This window comes from Rhinatrema bivittatum, chromosome 7, assembly GCF_901001135.1.
Source record: "Rhinatrema bivittatum chromosome 7, aRhiBiv1.1, whole genome shotgun sequence".
In the NCBI taxonomy this organism is placed as follows: domain Eukaryota; kingdom Metazoa; phylum Chordata; class Amphibia; order Gymnophiona; family Rhinatrematidae; genus Rhinatrema; species Rhinatrema bivittatum.
The window spans coordinates 31514874-31535330 of record NC_042621.1 but is presented as its reverse complement, the minus strand read 5'-3'; the positions used below and the strand labels follow the sequence as shown (position 1 = coordinate 31535330).

At 48.1% G+C, this 20457-nt stretch overlaps 1 protein-coding gene across 7 annotated transcripts in view; it reads left to right on the top strand.

Annotated features, from left to right (window-relative positions):
* The first annotated feature begins 932 nt into the window (after positions 1–932).
* Positions 933–20457, top strand: part of NAE1 (NEDD8 activating enzyme E1 subunit 1) — a 171471-nt gene continuing 151946 nt past the window's right edge. The window contains exons 1-6 of one of the 7 annotated variants that reach the window (XM_029608204.1): positions 936–1207; positions 1600–1992; positions 3313–3416; positions 10537–10597; positions 11351–11376; positions 12044–12115. In XM_029608204.1, the coding sequence (XP_029464064.1) occupies positions 3369–3416; positions 10537–10597; positions 11351–11376; positions 12044–12115 (207 nt within the window). In that variant the 5' untranslated portion in view covers positions 936–1207; positions 1600–1992; positions 3313–3368. The other 6 variants (XM_029608201.1, XR_003857674.1, XM_029608202.1 and 3 more) reach the window with 6 other exon arrangements.

The window sequence follows — 20457 nt, the reverse complement described above, 5'->3', positions numbered from 1 at the left end:
AGGGGAAGGTGGGGGGGGGGGGTGCGGAGGGAACAGGGAAAGCCATCGGGGCTCCCCTAGGGTTCGGTGTGCGCCCTGTTGCATGCGCCGACCCCGAATTTTATAACCTGTGCGCTGCTGCACGTGCATGTTATAAAATCGGGCGTAAAAAATACATGCATAAGTATTAAAATCCGGCCAGTGCCTATAATGATCATTTCCAAAGTATATTATCAAACCCCAGATACTGAACATACAAACATAAGATATGCCATGCTGGTTTGATGTCCTCATTCTTAGGAGTCAGTAGAACATTCTGAACCAGTAACCTGAATTTTTTTGTGAGTTTTTTCCAGTTCAGGTTCACAAAGACTTCCATAATGGTTCAAATTCTGTTCTGCTTCAAGAAAAAGAAATAACAGGTTTTGTTTGGTTTCTGATTCGGTTTGCTGTCTTCTACAAGACATAGGGGCAGATTTTAATACCTACGCGCTGGCATAGATTTGTGCGTGCAACCTGGCGCACACAAATCTCCACCCGATTTTATAACATCCGCGCGCATGTTATAAAATCCGGGGTCGGCGCGCGCAAGGGGGTGTACACTTGTGCATCTTGCGCGCACCGAGCCCTAAGGGGGCCCGATGGCTTTCCCTGTTCCCTCCCCACCTTCCCCTACCTAAACCCCCTCCCCCTCTAACCTTTGTCATACAAGATGCGCCTGCTTCTGGGCAGGCATAGATTGCGCGTGCCAGTCAAGTGCTGGTGCGCGATCCCCCGGCCGAGTGATCCCTCGGCCTAGAGGCCCTACGGAGGCCTCTGGGCACGCCCACTCCCTTTTTTCAAGCCCTGGGACATACACACGTCCCAGGGCTTGCACGCGCTGCCAGGCCTATGCAAAATAGGCTCGGCGCAGGTAGGGCTTTTAAAATCTGCCCCTTGGGGTTTGGTGGTCTGCACTCATTACGCAGTTCACCGTGGCTTTTAGAGGTCTGGTCAGGACTCAAGAAATCATTGCCAGGAGCGCCCTCTGCTGGCAATACGTGGATCATTCAATGGCACCGAGGATTCACTACTCGCCGCGGCCTCTGCCGGCAGTCCGTGGCGCCGCCGCTGCCGTGGCGAAAGTGCAGTCCAGAAGCAGCTGAGAGATTTACCCGCGGCTGGTGCAGGCGACGGCAATGGCGCAGGAAAAAGTCATTAAAGAGCAGAAATACGACCGGCAGCTGAGGTAGGGTCTAGAGGGCGTTGTGCTGTGGAGGATCGGTCCGTATTTGCGGTCGGGGAGCGGGCACTAGGGGAGCTCCCGGGACACGCGTGAACGATCCGGGGGCACATGCCGCCGGGAGAGGGAGTTTGGGTTTGAACCTGCAACCGGTGCGCGGTGGCGCTTGCTCCTGTTGCTTCCGTGTTGCTGCAGGTACTAAAATGTAGCTCCGAGTTCTGGCTTCCGATGGAGGATGGACCAAATCTGGAAGCTGACATGCTTACAAGGTACAGAACTGGGATGGAACCAGCACAGAATGGTGGGAAACATAGTGTAGAAAAGGAAATACACTTTCATCACAGGTCACGGTTTATGTATATATCTGTTTATATATATCTATATTTATCTATCTATAGTCCTAGTGTTACCGGGGCCACTACCATCAATTCCTGATTCCCTGCAATTGCAAGGGGAGATTTCCCTGACTCGACAACTAAAGGGGCTTCACGAGACAGTCTCCGCCATCCGTACTCATGCCTGCGAAAATGAGCCCCTAATTCTGACCACCCCGACTCATAAGTTCCAGGTCGATGGCTCTGGGTAAAGGAGTGGGACGACTCTGGCTGTCTTCGGCCTCACTGGAGAGGGCCCTTCACTATACTACTGGCCCCTACCGCTGTAAAAGTAACTGGCAACCCTTCTTGGATCCACTGGACCCGCGTTAAGCCTGCCGCCTCCCCAGCCTCGCAGTGGCAAGTCACCTGCAACACTAGTGTTCCTTACTTACACTGATCTTCCATAACATAAATGTAAGCTGTCACATTTACAAGACTGGGAAACATCTTTTTGCCAGTTGTTCAGCCAGTCCATTCTAAAGCTGTGTTAATAAATGCAATTCAAAGAATACAGAGATGTGTTAAGTGTTTTATGTTTCCATAAAAAAAATTTGACGGGTTTGTTTATTTGTTATTATTATTATATTTCCTCTCGTTTTTTATTGGATCTCCCTTTCTTTCTGTGGTTTGACAGAGTACTTTGAGATCTTATATTTCCTTAATGTATTTCCCCTTTTTATATATTTTGATCTCTAATGTACTATTTCTTGTCAAGTTGATTTAACTTGTAAACATTTGAAAATGATAAATGAGTTAAATTTTAAATGGGTTATCATAAATATTTTTCTGTCTTATCTTTAATTGAATTTGAAACCATTTTGAGAAATCCTCTGGCCGATACAGTAAAAATCGCTCGAGAGCGGGCAAGTGCCCTCTCTCCTGGCGCGCGCACAGGACACTCTCCTGTGCATGCGATACAGTAAATTAATTTATTTAAATTAGGGTCCGCGGCAAAAAGAGATGCTAGGGACACTAGCGCGTCCCTAGCGCCTCTTTTTGGTCAGGAGCGGCGGCTGTCAGTGGGTTTGACAGCCGACGCTCAATTTTGCCAGCGAAGGATCTCGAGTCTGCTGACAGCCACGGGTTCGGAAACCGGACGCCGGCAAAATTGAGCATCCGGTTTTCAACCCGCCATGGGCCCATTTAAAATTTTTTTTTATTTTTTACTTTTTTTAACTTTTGGGGCCTCTGACAATATCTTTGGGTAGGCGCTAATTTCTTAAAGTAAAATGTGCGGCTTGGCTGCACATTTTACTTACTGTATCGCGCGGGCATACCTAATAGGGCCAACAACATGCATTTGCATGTTGCGGGCGCTATTAGGTTGGGGGGGGGTGTTGGACGCGCATCTTCGACGTGCTATTACCCCTTACTGAATAAGGGGTAAAGCTAGCGTGTCGAAAACGCGCATCCAATCGCGGGTTAACAGTACTGTATCGGCCGGTGTGTGAGCATTTTAATTCTCTTATTCTATTGGTTCCCGAAATCCTATTTTAATTTTTCCAGAAAGTGTTTTAGACTTGGAGGTATACCATGGTAGGAACACTCAAGAATATGCCTTTGTTTCTGGAATTGAATCGAATCAGCTGTATCTATCATTTAAAAGCAGATTGCATCTTAAAATTAATTCCAGTAAGCAAAAAATGTGTGTGTGCTTGCAATCAGTCCTAGCCAAAGTGTTACTGTCTGTTTCAGTTAACTTGCTAATTGTGTTCTTTATTTTTATTTTTGCAGGCTTTGGGGTGATCATGGACAAGAAGCTTTAGAACTGTCTCATGTGTGTCTGATAAATGCAACAGCTACAGGAACTGAAATCCTTAAAAATTTGGTATTGCCAGGTAAATTTATCTCCTATTGTGTAAATGCGATCCTCAGGCATTTCCTATGGTCCTACATACACAGTTGAAAAGAGAAACAAACCAGCATTTATGTAAAAAAAAAAAAGGGAAAGAAAAGAAAAAAGATGAAAACTTAGCTTAAGAACTGTGGGGAGTCACAATCATAGTTCTCAAGTTAAGTTTGCATCTTTGTTTATGTGCATGAGAAAATATAAAAACAGCATCACTCTTGAGAATAAGGATTCAAAAACTTGTCTAGGACTTAGAATTATAATGTTTGAACCACCGCTATGCAGAGGTGATAGTTTCATGATATGATAGTCCTTATTCAACAAGCTATCTGCTTGTATAAATTTATTTGGCCTTGAAGGATTTTTGTTATAGTTTTTGGGGGGAGGATACTTTATTAGTTTAGATTTAGATTTTGCTGCTACCCCCAACCCTCAGATTTTGGCTCTCAAGGCATCTAGTTGGCCAAATGGAAGGGTCGGCTCTGCTTGTTAGCTTACTTGGAGCAAAAGAGGTATAAAGGCAGCAAACAATAATTTCCTAGCGTGTAGCAGATGGACTCAGGACCAATGGGTATAGTGTACTCCTGTTAGCAGTTGGAAACGGATCAGATTTCAATCTGACGTCAGCCCTAGTACATAAACCCCTGCAGGAAGTGCAGCTCTTCAGTATTTTCCGTCTCCATAGTAGTTAGGGACTCTATGCATGCTCGCACAGCGTTAGAGTAATCTTACCAAAGAAAATCAAAATAAGAAGAAATCCTACCTCTAGAGATGAGCCCTGCTCTCCTGTGGTGACACCCTTTGGGTCCCTCCCCCAGTTGAGAATTCCCGAGGTGATTTCTGCGATCCCTTGGAGGTAAGCCTCGGTCCAGCGGCCGACCCTCGGAGGGGACCTAGCCCCTGACATCGGGTGCAACTTCAAGCGCAGCGGTGAAGGTATTTTCCCTCTCCCCCCGCAGCCGGAGACCGCCCGGAACGAGACCGGGAAGCGCCGAGACAAGGTAAAGTAGAAATCTATTTAAAAGTCTCTGGTCCCTGAAGCTCGAGGAGTCGCACAGGTCGCCAGCCGGGACCAGTGCCACCGGGTTGATCTGCCCTAGCAGGGCTAGACTCCGGTTAGATCCGAGGGTCCTCCCACGTGGAGACCCTCCGAGGTGGTCACCATATTGTCCGCGTGGTCGCCGTCACCATTTTGATCTGTTTGCCGCTCTGTCTGCCGTCCCAATCCGTGCGCACAGAGGCGAGCCGTGCGCACAAATACCTTGTGCGCACAATTTCGCATGCCCAAATACCGTGCGCACAAGCGACATGCATAGCCACTTGCTTACTGTGCCGGGCGCATAACTTCGATCTGTGCGCGCATATCCTGAGCGCGCACCAAATCTACGCGCACAACTTCGACGCACCGGAGCGCATAACTGTAATTTACGCACACAAAGCCATGGCATCACCAGAAAAGAAGCTCAAGGCTCAGGGCCTCTGCCCAGCATGCCACATTAGAGCTGCACAGCATGAGGAGGCCACCGCCCTTTGTATACAGTGCGAGGAGGCCCTGGGGGATCCAGCCCATGGCCCCCCCCCCCCCAGCCGGTGCCGGGTTCCAGCTCCTCAAACAGTACGCCGGACCTAGCGTCTCCCAGCGGGACCCTCCCTCAAACGGGGCTCCCCAGGGACACCGCGCCTCTTAATTTAGACCCAGCATCTATCTCATGGGTGGAATTCTTCAAAGGCCTGCATACCTTCGTTCACATGCAGCCGGAGACTCCGATAATACGGCCACAACCTCCACCAGAGGACCTCAACATCACGGGACCCTCTATGCCCAGGGAAGTGATTCCACCGCCCAGAAGCCCCACCTTCGGCGACACGGACAACTCAGATGAGGAATCAGAACCCCTGGAGGAAGGGCAACTCCAGGGACAGAGCCCCACTGAACCATGAGACGCTGCTTCACCAAGTACGAGCTTCCAGACCTGGTGACACACAGCTTGCAAGAGCTTGCTCTCCTGGGCACGAGTGCCTCGGGGGAACCTAAGACGAATCCCCTGCTAGAGGGATTCCGTCAGACCTCCCGTCATTTCCCACTGTTACAAGCTGTCCAGCAGCTAATTGACCTGGAATGGGATGCCCCGGGGACTACGTTCAAAGGGGGGCGTGCTCTGGCAGCCATGTACCCTCTGGACCCAGCTGCCAAAGACCTCCTGGCATGTCCAAAAGTGGATGCCATGGTCTGCGTGGTCTCGAAGCGCACTACTATCCATGTTGAGGGAGGAGTAGCACTCAAGGATGCTCAAGAAGGATGTCTGGAATCCATCCTCAAACAGTCTTTTGATGTCTCTGCTATGTCTCTACAGATTGCGGCCTGCTGTGCCATGGTGACTTGCGCCTGCTTATCACAGACCAGGAACAACACTCCTGGGGAAGCCCTGGAACCAGCAGTATCATTCCTCACGGATGCCGCTTCTGATCTGGTGCGCACCACAGCTAGAGGAGTGTCATCAGCCGTGGCAGCCAGAAGACAACTCTGGCTCCGAAGCTGGTCGGCCGACGCATCTTCCAAAACGAGACTCACAAGGATGCCCTTCAAGGGAACCCTCCTGTTCGGAAGCGAACTAGAGAAACTAGCCAACAAATGGGGCAAGTCCCCACTGCTGCGGCTACCGGAGGACAGGAATAAGAGAAGCTAGCGACCCTTCCCCCGAACTTCCAGGGGCAGAGGATCACAGCGCTTCAACCATACAGAAGCACATATCAAGCGGCTTGCCCAGCAGGCAGAAGCCAGTCCTTTTGGAACAAGCACAACAAAAGGGGAGCCAGCTCGGGCCCAGGCCCCAGTCGCACCCCACAATGAAAATCAACCGACCCGTCCAAAGGAAGAAGCCATAGGGGGCAGACTTGCCCTATTCTACCAAAGATGGGTCGAGATAACTTCGGCCAAGTGGGTTCTAGCCATCATTCGAGAAGGATATTACCTGGATTTCCACCACCTCCCTCCAGACAAATTTGTGGAATCCCCCTGCCTCGACCCTTCCAAGAGGATGACAATGGAAGCCACACTGACCAGGTTGCTAGCCTTAGAGGCTATAACACTGGTGGCTCCAGAACAAATAAATACTGGACATTATTCCATCTATTTTATTGTTCCCAAGAAAGAGGGAACGTTCAGGCCCATCCTGGATCTCAAGTCGGTCAACCGTCACCTGAAGATTCCTCGCTTCCGCATGGAAACCCTACGCTCGGTAATAAGGGCGATACAACCGGGATAGTTCCTTACATCCCTGGATCTGTCGGACTCCTACCTACACATTCGATCCATCAAGAGCATCAGCGTTTTCTACGCTTCACGATCCTGGACCGTCACTACCAGTTCCGGGCACTACCATTCGGGTTAGCCACAGCACCCCGGACGTTCACCAAGATCATAGTGGTGGTGGCAGCAACACTGAGGAAGGAAGGAATCCGCGTACACCCTTATCTAGACGATTGGCGGATCCGGGCAAAATCCCCAGAGAAAAGCCACCAGGCGACCAACAGAGTCAAAACTCTACTGGAGAGCCTTCGGTGGGTGGTCAACATGAACAAGACCTGGGAGTCCGGCTCGACACCAAACAAGACAAGGTCATCCTGACGCCAGCAAGGAGATCAAAACTGACGACCCAGTTGCGAATCCTGTTGAGCGAGCTTTGCCCCACGGCATGGGACTACCTACAAGTCCTTGGCCTCATGGCATCCACACTGGAAGTAGTGCCATGGGCAAGAGCTCACATGAGACCCCTACAGCGCTCCCTACTATCACGATGGAATCCATTGTCCCAGAACTACACCATACGCCTTCAGCTCCCGGACAAAGTTCAGACCCAACTACGATGGCGGCTACAAGAATGTCATCTGAGCCAAGGAGTGAGACTATCCTTACCAACCTGGATCCTGCTCACCACGGACGCCAGCCTATGAGGATGGGGAGCACACTGCCAGGAGCTAACCGCCCAAGGGCAATGGAACAAGGAAGAGTCGGGGTGGAACATCAATCGCCTGGAAGCCCGGGCAGTCAGACTAGCCTGCCTATGGTTCGGTCACAGACTCCGAGACAAATCAGTCAGAGTAATGTCGGACAAAGCCACAACAGTGGCCTACTTCAACCATCAGGGAGGAACCAGAAGCCAACAGGTGTCCCTGGAAGTAGTCCCCCTAATGGCATGGGCGGAAGCGAATCTTCAAGAGATCTCGGCCATCCACATCGCGGGGAAAGACAACGTCGCTACGGATTACCTCAGCAGAGAAAGTCTAGACCCAGGAGAATGGAGGCTGTCGACCACAGCATTCCAATTGATAGTAAACCGTTGGGGAACACCAACCATGGACCTCCTGGCAAACCGGTCGAACGCCCAGGTGCCCAGCTTTTTCAGCCACAGGCGGGAACCCCAGTCCCAGGGAATTGATACCCTAGTACAGACCTGGCCACAGGAGACTCTTTTATACGCCTTCCCGCCGTGGCCCCTATTGGGCGCAATCATCCATAAGATAGAACACCACAGGGGACCAGTACTTATAATGGTCCCGGACTGGCCAAGAAGACCGTGGTACGCAGACATGCAAAGACTGCTGACAGGGAGCCCCCTCCCGCTATTTCCACACAGAGAACTGCTCCAACAAGGACCGATCCTCCACGAGGATCCAGCTCAATTCTCTCTTAACAGTCTGGCCATTGAGAGGATTCACCTGAGGAAGAACGGATACTCGGGGGCAGTAATTGACACCCTACTCCGAGCATGCCAGTTCTCCACATCCCTAACATACATAAGGATTTGGAGAGTATTCGAAGCCTGGTGCGAGGACCGTGACATCGTTCCACTCTCAGTCAAAATTCCTGCGATTTTGGAATTTCTGCAGAACGGACTACAGAAGAGATTGTCTCTCAACTCCATCAGGGTACAGGTGGCTGTATTATCATGCTACGGAACCAAGAGCGAGAGCAGCAGCATAGCCTCTCCCCCGTATGTCTCCCGCTTTCTGAAAGGAGTCAAGCAGGTCCTAGATTTCTTAGCAGGAGCCTCTTTCAGACCTCTTCGCGGCCTGTCTCTCCGACTATTATCATTGAAGACAGCCTTCCTGGTGGCAGTCTGTTCGGCCCGTCGTATCTCCGAGCTACAAGCACTGTCCTGCCGGGAGCCGTTCCACAGACTCACCCCGGGAACCATCCGGTTACGCACAGTTCCGTCATTCCTCCCCAAAGTGGTGTCCCACTTCCAAGTCAATCAAACCATCTCGCTACCATCGTCAGATGAGCATAAGAATTCAGAAGAGTCTCGCAGTCTACGCCATCTCAACGTCGGCAGACTCCTAGTCCGATACCTGGAAAGGTCGGAATCCATACGAAAGACAGACCATTTATTCGTCCTTCACAGCGGGAAGAAACAAGGGGAAGCGGCCTTGCGAGCAACCATAGCCCACTGGATCAAAGAAGTCATCAAGGCGGCCTACGTAGAAGCAGGCAAGCCACCGCCTTTACAAGTCAAGGCCCATTCCACTAGAGCCCAGGCAGTGTCCTGGACGGAAACCAAGATGCTGTCGCCCGCTGAGATCTGTCGGGTGGCGACATGGTCCTCCATCCACACCTTCTCCAGGTTTTACCGCTTGGATGTTCAGGCTCGAGAGGACACAGCATTTGCAAGGGCAGTACTAAGTGGGTCACGGGCAGCCTCCCACCCAGTTCGGGAGTAGCTTTTATACATCCCATTGGTCCTGAGTCCATCTGCTACACGCTAGGAAATGGAGAAATTATTTACCTGATAATTTCGTTTTCCTTAGTGTAGACAGATGGACTCAGCATCCCCCCCACGGCTGCTGTCAGTCATGGAATACTCGAGTGACATCACCGACAGCGAGCGATTCGCGGGTAAGCCATGCTTTTCTCCAACTAGAACACCCATCCTACTGGGTGTCGACATTTCTCGGTTGAGGGCACTGGCGGTCTCCAGCTATAACCAATTCAACCAGTTCAAATTAATTAATTTAACCAAGTTATAAAGTTAATCAAGTTATCTAAGTTATTCAGTCATACATGTATCCACAATTGCTTTTTGAGGAGAATACTGAAGAGCTGCACTTCCTGCAGAGGTATATGTATTAGGGCTGACGTCAGATTGAAATCTGATCCATCTCCAACTGCTATCAGGAGTACACTATACCCATTGGTCCTGAGTCCATCTGTCTACAGGAAAACAAAATTATCAGGTAAGTAATTTCTCCAGTAAATTATACCTTTTTATTGTACTATCTTAATACATTTATGTGGGGGGAAAAAATTCCCAGGTGCCTGGCGCTAGTCCATGTGAAGAAGAAGCTGTGGCCATTGTAGTGAGCCTGACGGGATTACTGTGGTGGATCTGGGCCAGGCAAGAACCACTGCTGCTGCAGCAGGCCCAGAGACACATACTTATGTCCCTGCCTGTACAGAACAGAGGCTGGAGGAATAGAGGGGTGAGAAAAAAAAAAAGAAGCAAAAATAGGAAAAAAAAAAAACAAATTAGACAAAACAAACAAAAAAAACCCCACAAGCAAAAAAAGCCTTAAAGGACAAAACAAACAAAACAAAAATGAAAGAGAAATCTGAAACAAGAAAAAGCGAAAAAACAGAAAGACCAACAAAGAGACAAAACAAAAAAACACAAACACATAAAAAGAAAAAAAATAAGGAAAAATACCTTTTTGCCCAGAATTCTAAACATTTTGGTTGGCACCCAAGTTTTCTAAATATACCCTCCCTCATTTGTGACTAGCTTGAAGCACAGTTCTGGAAAGCTAGTCCAAAATGTATTAAGTTAGTCCAATAAAAAGGCACCTACAGCTTATTGTTTGACTATTAATCAATTATACTTAGGGAATAGTCACTGCTATTAATTGCATCAGTAGCATGGGTTCTTCTTAGTTTTTGGGTACTTGCCAGGTTCTTGTGGCCTGGATTGGCCTCTGTTGGAAACAGGATGCTGGGCTTGATGGACCCTTGGTCTGACCCAGCATGGCAGTTTCTTACATTCTTATGACATTGTATTTCCACTTTTAAGATACAAACTGCTTTGCTGTTGACTAATTCTTCTTTTGTTTCTCAGGGATTGGCTCATTTACAATTGTGGATGGGAATCCAGTCAATGGAGAGGATGTTGGAAACAAGTATGTGTTCTTAGATTTCTGCCTTGCAGACCTCAGAATTCCAGCAATATTTATCTGTAAATTATTAATTAGATTTTAATTATTAATATTTATCTGGAAGGGATATTCTGTACTTTAGATTTAGCAGGAGCTGATGTTAGAAGTTGAAAAATATCATTTACTGCAAAGCATCAAACCTTTTGATGCTTTGCAGTAAATATATTTTTGGAATAAATGTAACAGAGTTTTTATTTTGTATAGGTAATTTAGAAATACAGAAATATCCCAAAACCTGAAAAGTGTGTTGGATTTTTCCCAACAAATATTTCATCAGTGATCTTCTGTTAGGTAATTGAATGATGGATTGAAGTAGGAAGCTGTATACTTCCATCTTATGGAGCTGTTTTTCAAATTGAGCCCCAGCTCACAGTTCAGTAGGAATCCCAAGCTGCCATTAGTAAAGTCTGGGCACCTCCCCATGACCATGTTTTTGTGTTAACATTCTTGTTTAGATAAAGATTTTAGATCTGGTTTCCAGCTGTACTAAACACCATAATTACTCTGATCACAGTTACACCTTTTTACAAAACCCAATACTATGTTGTTGTGAAATGAGTTTTGTGGCGAGTGCATTCAATGACATTCTCATGAAGTCATGTTTCATGTGATTGCTCTCACAGAAAAGATATAGTGACATTTAAACCATAAGTTATTTACTAGTATCTAATTTCTCTCCCTCCCTAACCCTACACTTTTTTTTCTTCACCTTTTTAGCTTTTTTCTTCAGAGAAGCAGTATTGGTAAGGTATGGTGAAACCCATACACAATTTTATCTATTAAGGGATCAGATTGGTTAATTCTGCACGGTCAAAATAGGGACTTCTTCCGCCCCATACAGTTGAATTAAACCAGCAGATGATAGGTATTTAATTGTCCTTGGATTTGTCTTTCCTTGGAAGTAAAAAATATGGGTTGTAAGACAGGTGATGCTAATGCTTACATAGAAGTGGAGAACATAATTATTTCTACTAATGTGTGTCTAAATAGATGACTGGCCTGGAAGAGGTAAAAGAATGTGTGAAAATTGTCAGGTAGCCTTCTCACCCTTGCAGTGGCTTTTGTGTGTGTGATTAGAAAGCACTAGAGTTGTAAAGAGTGTTTGGAGGAAAGGTATTATCTAAAGTGTTAATTTAAGTATATGCTTTGCTTTGGCTAATACTCAGCCTTAGCATTCTGGCTAAGATCAAGGTGCAGGATCTGAGATATAAGCATAGGATGGTCCTTTCTTGGACTTGTGTCTCTGATTGACAACCTGTACATTATTGGGGAGGGGGAATAGCTAATGTCCTGCCACTCAATCCCACAGGGAAACGAAAATGTAATGATCATTGCTAAAGCAAGAGGATTAAACCTCTTCTTCTGAAAACAAAGTTAAATTGTTAATACTCATATGTATTTTTAATGCAGAATCGAGGTCAAAGCGTCATGGAACTTTTGCTAGAGTTAAATCTTGATGTCTCGGGTAATTTTGTGGAAGAGGTGGGTATCCTGGGATTGCATCTATGTTTTGTCAGCATTCAGTAGAATCTCACATAGCTAGAGTTACATGTAGGAGCACATAGTACTGTGTTTTAGAGGTGCTTAGCTAAAAGTTTCACAGCTTTAGGATTAAATATTGATATTCTCATCTGCTATAATGCTGTTGTCCAGCCCAAATTAGGTCACCAATGAGAGGAACATCATAAGCTAATTTGGATTTTTTCTTCTAGTCTTTTAAAGCGGTAGTATTACCAAAACTTTTGAGGTGACCCAGTGGGCAGTATAAATAAAGGAGATCAGAGAGGTTCCACTTTACCAGCCTGCTTTTCGTTTAATGTTGGAGGAAGAAGACTAGGTAAAGTTTTTGAAAGCTCTTCCTACCTAGCTGCTCCCATCCTTAAACCGGACCTGCCGTTGGAGCCCTGTGCAGATAAATGTAACTGTAGCACAAACAGCTGATGCATGTTGGGAAGGGGAGTTTTCAAAGCCAAAAAGGTCTTATCGTAAAATTTCAGAGAGCATACAAATATATAACATATATTTATAGAACCAAATGAAGGGAACCTAGATTCAGTAAAAGAATTTAGGCGAAGCTGCTTATTTTTATCAGTTCTTGGTTCCCGGATTGAGATCTACCTTCTCCCTGCTATTGCTTGAGTAGTTCAGTGTTCTTAGTAGCATGTTTGAGTCTTTTTATCTCCAGAAGCTGGGGAGTATTTGTTTTGTTTTAACTGTGATGCATTCATATATATTGCCAGTTATTAGTTATTTGAATGTAAACTGCTTGGATTGTTCATATTTTCAGTATATCAAATAGAATATATTTTATTGTATTTAATTCCACATTTCTTAGTGTCCTGTCAGATGAATCCAGAACAAGTGGGTTATGCATTCCTGCCAGCAGATGGAGAAGGCATAAACTGCCTTCACAATACATATAACCCTGCAGTGACATCAGTCTACCAGTATTCTTCATCTCTAGCAGATAGTGGACGTGCATCTCCCCACTGGGGATTGCTTCATTTTAAACTAATGGAGAATTAAGGATAAAATTCTCCCCGCTCTTCTGTGGTAATACTAAATGGTTCCTCCCCTAGTTGAGAATTTCTGAAGTGGTCCCTCAGATGTGGTCCCTTGGTCCGGTAGCTGGTTTTGCTGGCATGGACTTAGCTGCTTGAGCAGCTGAAAGGCAGCGGGTTCAGGAAGCAGAGTGTGGTGGTGATGGCACATGCCCTCTCCCCCCGCAGCCGGAGCCCATCTCTGTGCTCAGCCAGGTACGGCAGAGCTCAGGTAAGTTTAAAAAAGGAAAAAAAAAGAGAGATAGATACAGAGACTTAGCGGGAGGTTTTGTTGTACAGGATTTCCTTCTCCCCCTATCTCCATGCTCAGCACGTCAGTCCAACATTCATTCCGCTCTATGGAAGGTCGATGGTCATGGGCAACCTGGCAAGTTGAGCAGCCTCCTTAGGCTAGGCCTCGCTCCAAGGCTTTTCCCTGCATGCCATATAGTAGGCTGCAACTGCTTTTTGCATGCTTTTTATGGCTGCCCTTTACAGGATTGTTGGTCTGGCGTGTGCGTCTCGCTGTGCATTCAGGTTTGCGCCCAGTTTTTGGGTACACACTGAGGCCTTGTAGTCTGTGTGCCCACATTAAGCGACACGTAGTGGTCGCGTGCTTACCTATGCACACAAGTGGTACTGTGCGCTTAAATTTTTTTGTGCACTTAATTTTTGGCCGCCTAGGTAAGCGCCTAAGTGTTGGATGCATAATTCCTAGGCGCTTATTTATTTAATTTTTATTTAAAAGCTCTTCTTTTTTTTTTTTCAAAATAATTTTTATTTACCTGGGTGGCAGAGACAACCAGTAAGAACGCTTTACAACTCGGAAAACACAGTACATAAGTACATGGGTACAACAAGGCAAACATGGTAGAACCAACAAGAACTCGAGTCACTGCTCATCCCAATTTTTCTTTTATCCCCCCCCCCCATAAGTCCCCCCGCCCTGAACCCGAACCCCCCGCCCCAAACCCCACTCATCCAGCCAACATTCACACCTTACGCCCCCCCCTCCCTTGTCCCTTCACTTTAGAGGACCAGTTTAGAGTATACCCATTGCGACACAGTTCCTCCTGCAACGATTTAGGAAAAGTAGCAAAGTAAATGTCCCAACAAACACAGTACATGGAGTCCGGCTGCCTCTTGCCTGCCAGGTAATCCAGTCGTTCCATTTGTGCCAGTGAAGCCATTCTCCCAAACCAGGCGGCCAGTACAGGCGCTAGCAACGGCTCAGTCCATCCAGCCAGGATAGTGCGACAGGCCATCAAGACAGCGACCCTCTCAAAACGGGCCTTAGCACAACTGCCAGGTAAATGGCGAGGAGACATACATGAAAGTAACATCCTGGCATTGAGCCGCAAAGGGACGCCGATGCATTTCCCCACCACCTCCAGTACTGCCTGCCAGAAGGACTGCAACGACGGGCATGAGATCAAGCGGTGCACCAAAGTGCCATCAGCAGCTTCACATTTAATACAGGTAGGTGAGGCAGCCAAGTTCATCCTGAACCGTCGAACGTCATCATAGTAAAGAGAATGAAGAAGCTTAAACTGAAGCTCCCGGAGACTGAGATCAGGTAACAGTTTATATAGGTCCCGACACCAGCTAGACATCTGCCGCTCCGTGATCGTAGTGTTCAAAGCTGCTGACCACCGAACAGCCATACGTCGCACTGGAGCGGCGTCACCAAGCTTCTGTCCCAATCGCTTCCAACTGGCGATGGAGTTCCGGAGATACGCAGTATCAAAAATGGTATTGGCAAATCGTATTTCAGCCTCAAACTCTTGACGTGACCAAGCAAAGGCAGTCAGGTAGTGGCGGGCCTGAAGAAAAGCAAAGAAGTGTTTGGCAGGCAGTTGGAAGGTCCGTGTAAGCGTAGCAAAGTCCATCAAAGTACCTGAAACAGGATCATACATATGAAAGGCAAACAGCAACCCCTGCTCTGCCCATTGACTAAATACTGGCTTGCAATCACGCCCAGGGAGAAATTCCACATTCTGCAAAAAAGGAAGCAGCAGAGATCGCCCTCCCGATAATTTAAATTGTCTCCGTAACCATCTCCACGCTTTGATACAGGGGGTTAAAAGAACAGTAGGATAACACGCTACCCTACGCTGGTCCACCCTCATTTGAATAAGGTTCAATGGAGACCCCGGGGTAGTCATACGCCCCAGCATCCCCGCTTCGCAGTAACGATAGGACCCCGTAAGCCATTCCCCCACAAACCTCATTTGGCAGGCCACATTATAAAGCCGGAAATCCGGTAAATTTAACCCCCCACATTCTCGTGGATATTCCATAGCCCCATAGGCCAGTCGCGCCCGTTTCCCCCGCCACAAGAAATTTTGTATGGCGGAGCGAAGGCGACACACCTCGGCCACCGTCAACCAGCAAGGGAGCATGTGTAAAAAGTATAAAAGTTTGGGCATCAACACCATTTTTACCAGGGCCCCCCTGCCAAAAAGGGAAAGGGGCAACATCTTCCACAACCCCAACTGCTCCTGAAATTTGGCAATGCAGGGAGCTATATTTAAGGAGTGCAGCTGCCGTAGGTCCCGCGGAATCATTACCCCCAAGTACTTGAGTTTGCCGGAGGCCCAGCGAAAGGGGAACTCCCCTACCCAGGTAACAGGAAGATTCTCATGCAAGGACAGGGCCTCCGACTTATCATAATTAATTTTGAGACCCGCAATCAATTGGAACTTATCAAATAAATGGATAATGGCCGGTACACTGGTACGCGGTTTCCCCACAAATAATAACAGGTCGTCTGCAAACAGGGCTAGCTTCAGGGGATGCCCATCCAAACTGATACCACTAATGTCCTTTGCACGCTGGATACTAATGGCCAAAGGCTCCAGTGCCATAACAAATAATACAGGCGAAAGGGGACACCCCTGCCGCACCCCCCGAGAAATCGGAAAAGCCTCAGTGGGCAGGCCATTAATCAAAATAGAGGCGCTAGGGAGTTGATAGAGCACCTGTAGCCATTGTAGGTACGCCCCGGAGAAGCCATATTTTTGTAACACCCAGAACAGGTACTCCCAGGAAAGTGAGTCAAACGCTTTTTCCGCGTCCAAGCTCAGGATCAATGCTTCAGCCCCTGCCGGGTAACTCAAGGCAGCTATTAAACGCCGCACATTCCTCACCCCTTGACGACCCTGGATAAACCCGGTTTGATCCTTATGAATGGTACTGGGCAAAACGGGGGACACCCTGGCAGCCAAAACAGAAGCCAAGATTTTAACATCAACATTGAGCAACGAGATGGGCCGGTAAGAGCCCACCTCCGTCGGGTCTTTCCCTGGCTTGGGCAGAACTACGATGACGGATTGATTGGAGGCTGGTGCTATTTTACCAGTATGAAGTAAATCGGCATAATACGCTCTCACAGGCTCAAGCACCCCAAAACTCAGAATTTTATAATATTCAGACCCCAACCCATCGAGGCCCGCCGCCTTGCCCAGTGAGAGCTTTTTAATAACCGCATAGATTTCTTGGGTAGTTATAGGGCCATTCAGCATCTCTAACTGGTCGAAAGTTAACTTTGGCCATGGTAAGTCCGCAAACATCGTATCAGCGAGTTCCTTATCCATTGGCTTCGAGGCATAAAGGGTCATGTAATATTCTAAAAATCGGTTCGCTATACCCTGAGGAGTTGTGTGGTGCACCCCATTCCTATCTTTAACTCCCACAATCGAAGCCCGCTGGCCACGTGGTCTAACCAAACGGGACATAAGCCGACTAGCTCGGTTACCGTATTTGTACAGCTGGTATCGGTAAAATCTGAGGGATTTAGAAGCCCGCTGATGTAACAGACTATTTAGAGCGTCCCGCACCCGGTCCAATTGGGCTTTAGCCTCCTCAGACAGAGCCCCCATGTGAGCACTTTGGGCCGCTTTAAGAGCTCCAGTAAGCCTCAGGATCTCGGCGTTACAGCGTCTATTTTTCTTAGCTACATACGCAATAATGGCCCCTCGCATGACCACTTTCCCCGCCTCCCACACAGTCGACGGGGTAACCTCCGGGGTCGTGTTATTCATTACGTAATCCTTCCAGCAGGCTTGCAAGTACCCATGAAATTCCTTGTCTAGGTAGAGATCTGGCCGCATGCGCCATGAGTGCGGGGGTCGGGCCGTGAGCCCCCAATGAAGAACCATGGACACTGGGGCATGATCAGATAACGCGATAGTACCTATGTTAGCCTCTTGTATTTTAGCAAAACACTGATCTGAAACAAGCAAATAATCCAACCTGGAATATACATTGTGGGGGTGAGAAAAGTGAGTGAAATCACGCTCTTGCGGGTGCAAGATACGCCAGATGTCCAACAATTGGAGCTCATGACAAAGCAAGTTTACCCCCTCCTTACCCTCCCCTCGGGAAGTGAGCTTGGAGGGTGCATGGTCAAGTTGGCGATTTGCCACGATGTTAAAATCCCCGCCCACTATGAGACTATAGTCCGAAAACTCGGTCAAGAGGGTGATTAAAGATACAAAAAGCCCCCGGGAGTAGACGTTAGGGGCGTAAACTGCACAAAAAACAATACGTTGTTGGTACAAAGTGCCCGCCACTAGAACATATCGGCCCTCCTCATCCTGGCAGATACGCTCCAGCTGAAACGGCAAAGTTTTGTGAATAAGAATGGCAACTCCCCTTTGGCGCCTAGTATAGGACGAATAATACGCTTGGCCCACCCAATCTCTTTTTAATTTTGCGTGTTCTGCATCCTCCAAACGCGTCTCCTGTAAGAGCGCTACCTGTGTTTTCATACGTTTGAATAAGGCAAATAATTTAGTCCGCTTGATTGGGGAGTGGATACCATCCACATTCATAGTAACAATGTTAACAGGCTCCATTATGTGATATCAGGAATATAATCCGTGTGATACAGGTGAGGGGGGAGCCGAAGCCGCCCCCTCTCCCCACCCTAGGTGTTGGAATCCCTCCCGGCCTCCCAGCCTAGGCCTTGAGGGGAAGTTGCGATCCATATTTGTGTCAGCAATAGACTGTGTGTAAACCAAAATCCCTGAGTCCCCTTCCCTTCCCACCCCAGTCCCTTAACAGTCATACTCACATACATACCCCACATCCACACCAACCAGATAAGTTTCCCCCTTCGTTCCTTAGGGCTCCAACTATCGAGCGCCATAGGAACTCCCCTATTCTGTCCTACTCCCATCTCCCGCCCCGCTCCCGCACTACCGCTACCGCTACCCATAAGCAGCATAATCCCCAGAAGAACCGAGCGCCCCCACCCTCAACAACAGATACATGTGGGAGGTCCATCGAGTGGAGGCTAAACAAGGGTCACAGAGAGGAACCGGAAAGGATGAGCCCCGCAGCACTGGAACCCCGGGTCCACCAGGGAAACAACTCAGTGGGGTGAGAGTCCCTCTCCCGCAACAATCCCACAGTTCTCAGGAGAGGCGGAGCCAGGCTTCAGCACTAAGACTCCACGACCCGAACCAGGGGGCCCGAACTGGTGCAAAACCAACAACCAAGTTCCAAGAGAAGAAAAACTGGAAAAAACTAAGGGCGTTGGAAAAAGAAAACCAGATAAAAGGCCATTCCAAATGTGAGGTAGTCCGCCAAGCTAGGCTCTTCACTCCCCAGCCGCAGGGGGGAGGCTCGCCACGAATCCTGCAGCCTCCTCCTTAGAGTTGAAATAAAGGGTTTTATTTTCATGCTGGACCTGCAGCTTAGCCGGGTAGAGCAGGGCAAAGCGAATCCCACGCTGATAGAGCGCCGTGCAGGCCGGAGCCATCTCCTTCCTCTGCGCTGCCGTGGCGGCTGAAAAGTCATTGAATAACAACAGTCTGTGGCCCTTGTAATCCACCTCCTTCTTCTGGCGATAAGACCTTAAAAGACGGGTCTTGTGATCCCAATTGAGGATCCTGGCCATTACAGGTCTCGGGCGCCCCAGGCCATCCCGCATGGGCCCCACGCGGTGTACCCGTTCACATTGGAGCCCGTTTCCAGGCAGCAGGAGGCCTACCTGCTGTGGGAGCCACTGCTCGACGATTTCTTTTAGGTCTCCTTCCTTCACCTCCTCCGGGAGACCTATGATTTTCAGATTGTTCCGACGGCCCCTGTCTTCCTGTTCCTCCATCTTGGCCAAGAGCTCCTGCTGTCTGCCGTGCAGGCCCTCTAGACGCTGCTCCGTCGTGGCCAGCCGGTCCCCCAGATCTGAAAGAAGGCCCTCCGCTGTGTCCAGTCGCTTCGCGTGGCCCTCCACCGCCGATTTTATATCCTCCATCGCCGTCTGAAGTTTATATAGGCGGCCATCCAGCGCTTCTGTGACGCGCTGTGAGATTTTTTGCAGGGCCTCCTCGGAGACTGCAGCAAGCAGGGGCTCTCCATGCTGGGCTGCCGCGGCCATCTTGGCTACACGCTGTTGATGTGGACGGCGCTCAAGCTTGCCCCGGGCGCTCGATTTGCGCATCACCCGCGGGTCCGCCCGGGCACAGAGCTGCGTGGCAGCACCTCCAGCAGCCGATCTTATAGTCGGGGTAGCGAAACGGCAAGATTTTAAAGGTAAATTGTACCGATGCAGGGGAGCGGAGCCGCGGAGCTTTCCCCTCTTACTTCCGTCTCTCGCGCGTCATCGCCGGAAGTCTCTAAAAGCTCTTCTATACCGTCGTTAAGTTAGATAACCATCACAACGGTTTACAGCAATGCACGATAATGAATAAAGTTAGTGGTATAGATTACAATTAATCATGTGCCATCATAGTGCGGTAACAATTCATTTCAATAAAATATGTGTGTACATTAAGTTTGTCTGTAGGGAGCATAGTAGACGGAAAGAATTTAACTTTAATGTGCATTTGTAGGTTACAAATAACAATTTCTAGTTTGGTGCATCCTAATCAATCAACTGTTTTTTTCCTTCTCTTTATCTTTATAAAAAGTTTGTTTAAATAGCCAGGTTTTCAGATTGGATTTGAATATTTTGAAGTTTCTCTGCAGTCTTATTTCGAGTGGCATGGTGTTCCATAGCATGGGACCAGCCAGTGATAGTGCTCTCTCCTTAACTTGCGTGAGGCGTGCTGTTTTGACAGAGGGAACAGTTAGTAGAGCCTTATTAGCAGATCTTAGGTTTCTTTGTGGGACATGTACGCGCAGTGCTGTGTTAAGCCAGTCAGCTTTTTCATCATGGATTAGTTTATGTATTATGCATAAGGCCTTATATTGAATTCTTTGTTCAATTGGGAGCCAGTGTAGATCGGCAAGCGTTCCTGTAATGTGATCATTCTTTTTTTTGCCAGTCAAAATTCTAGC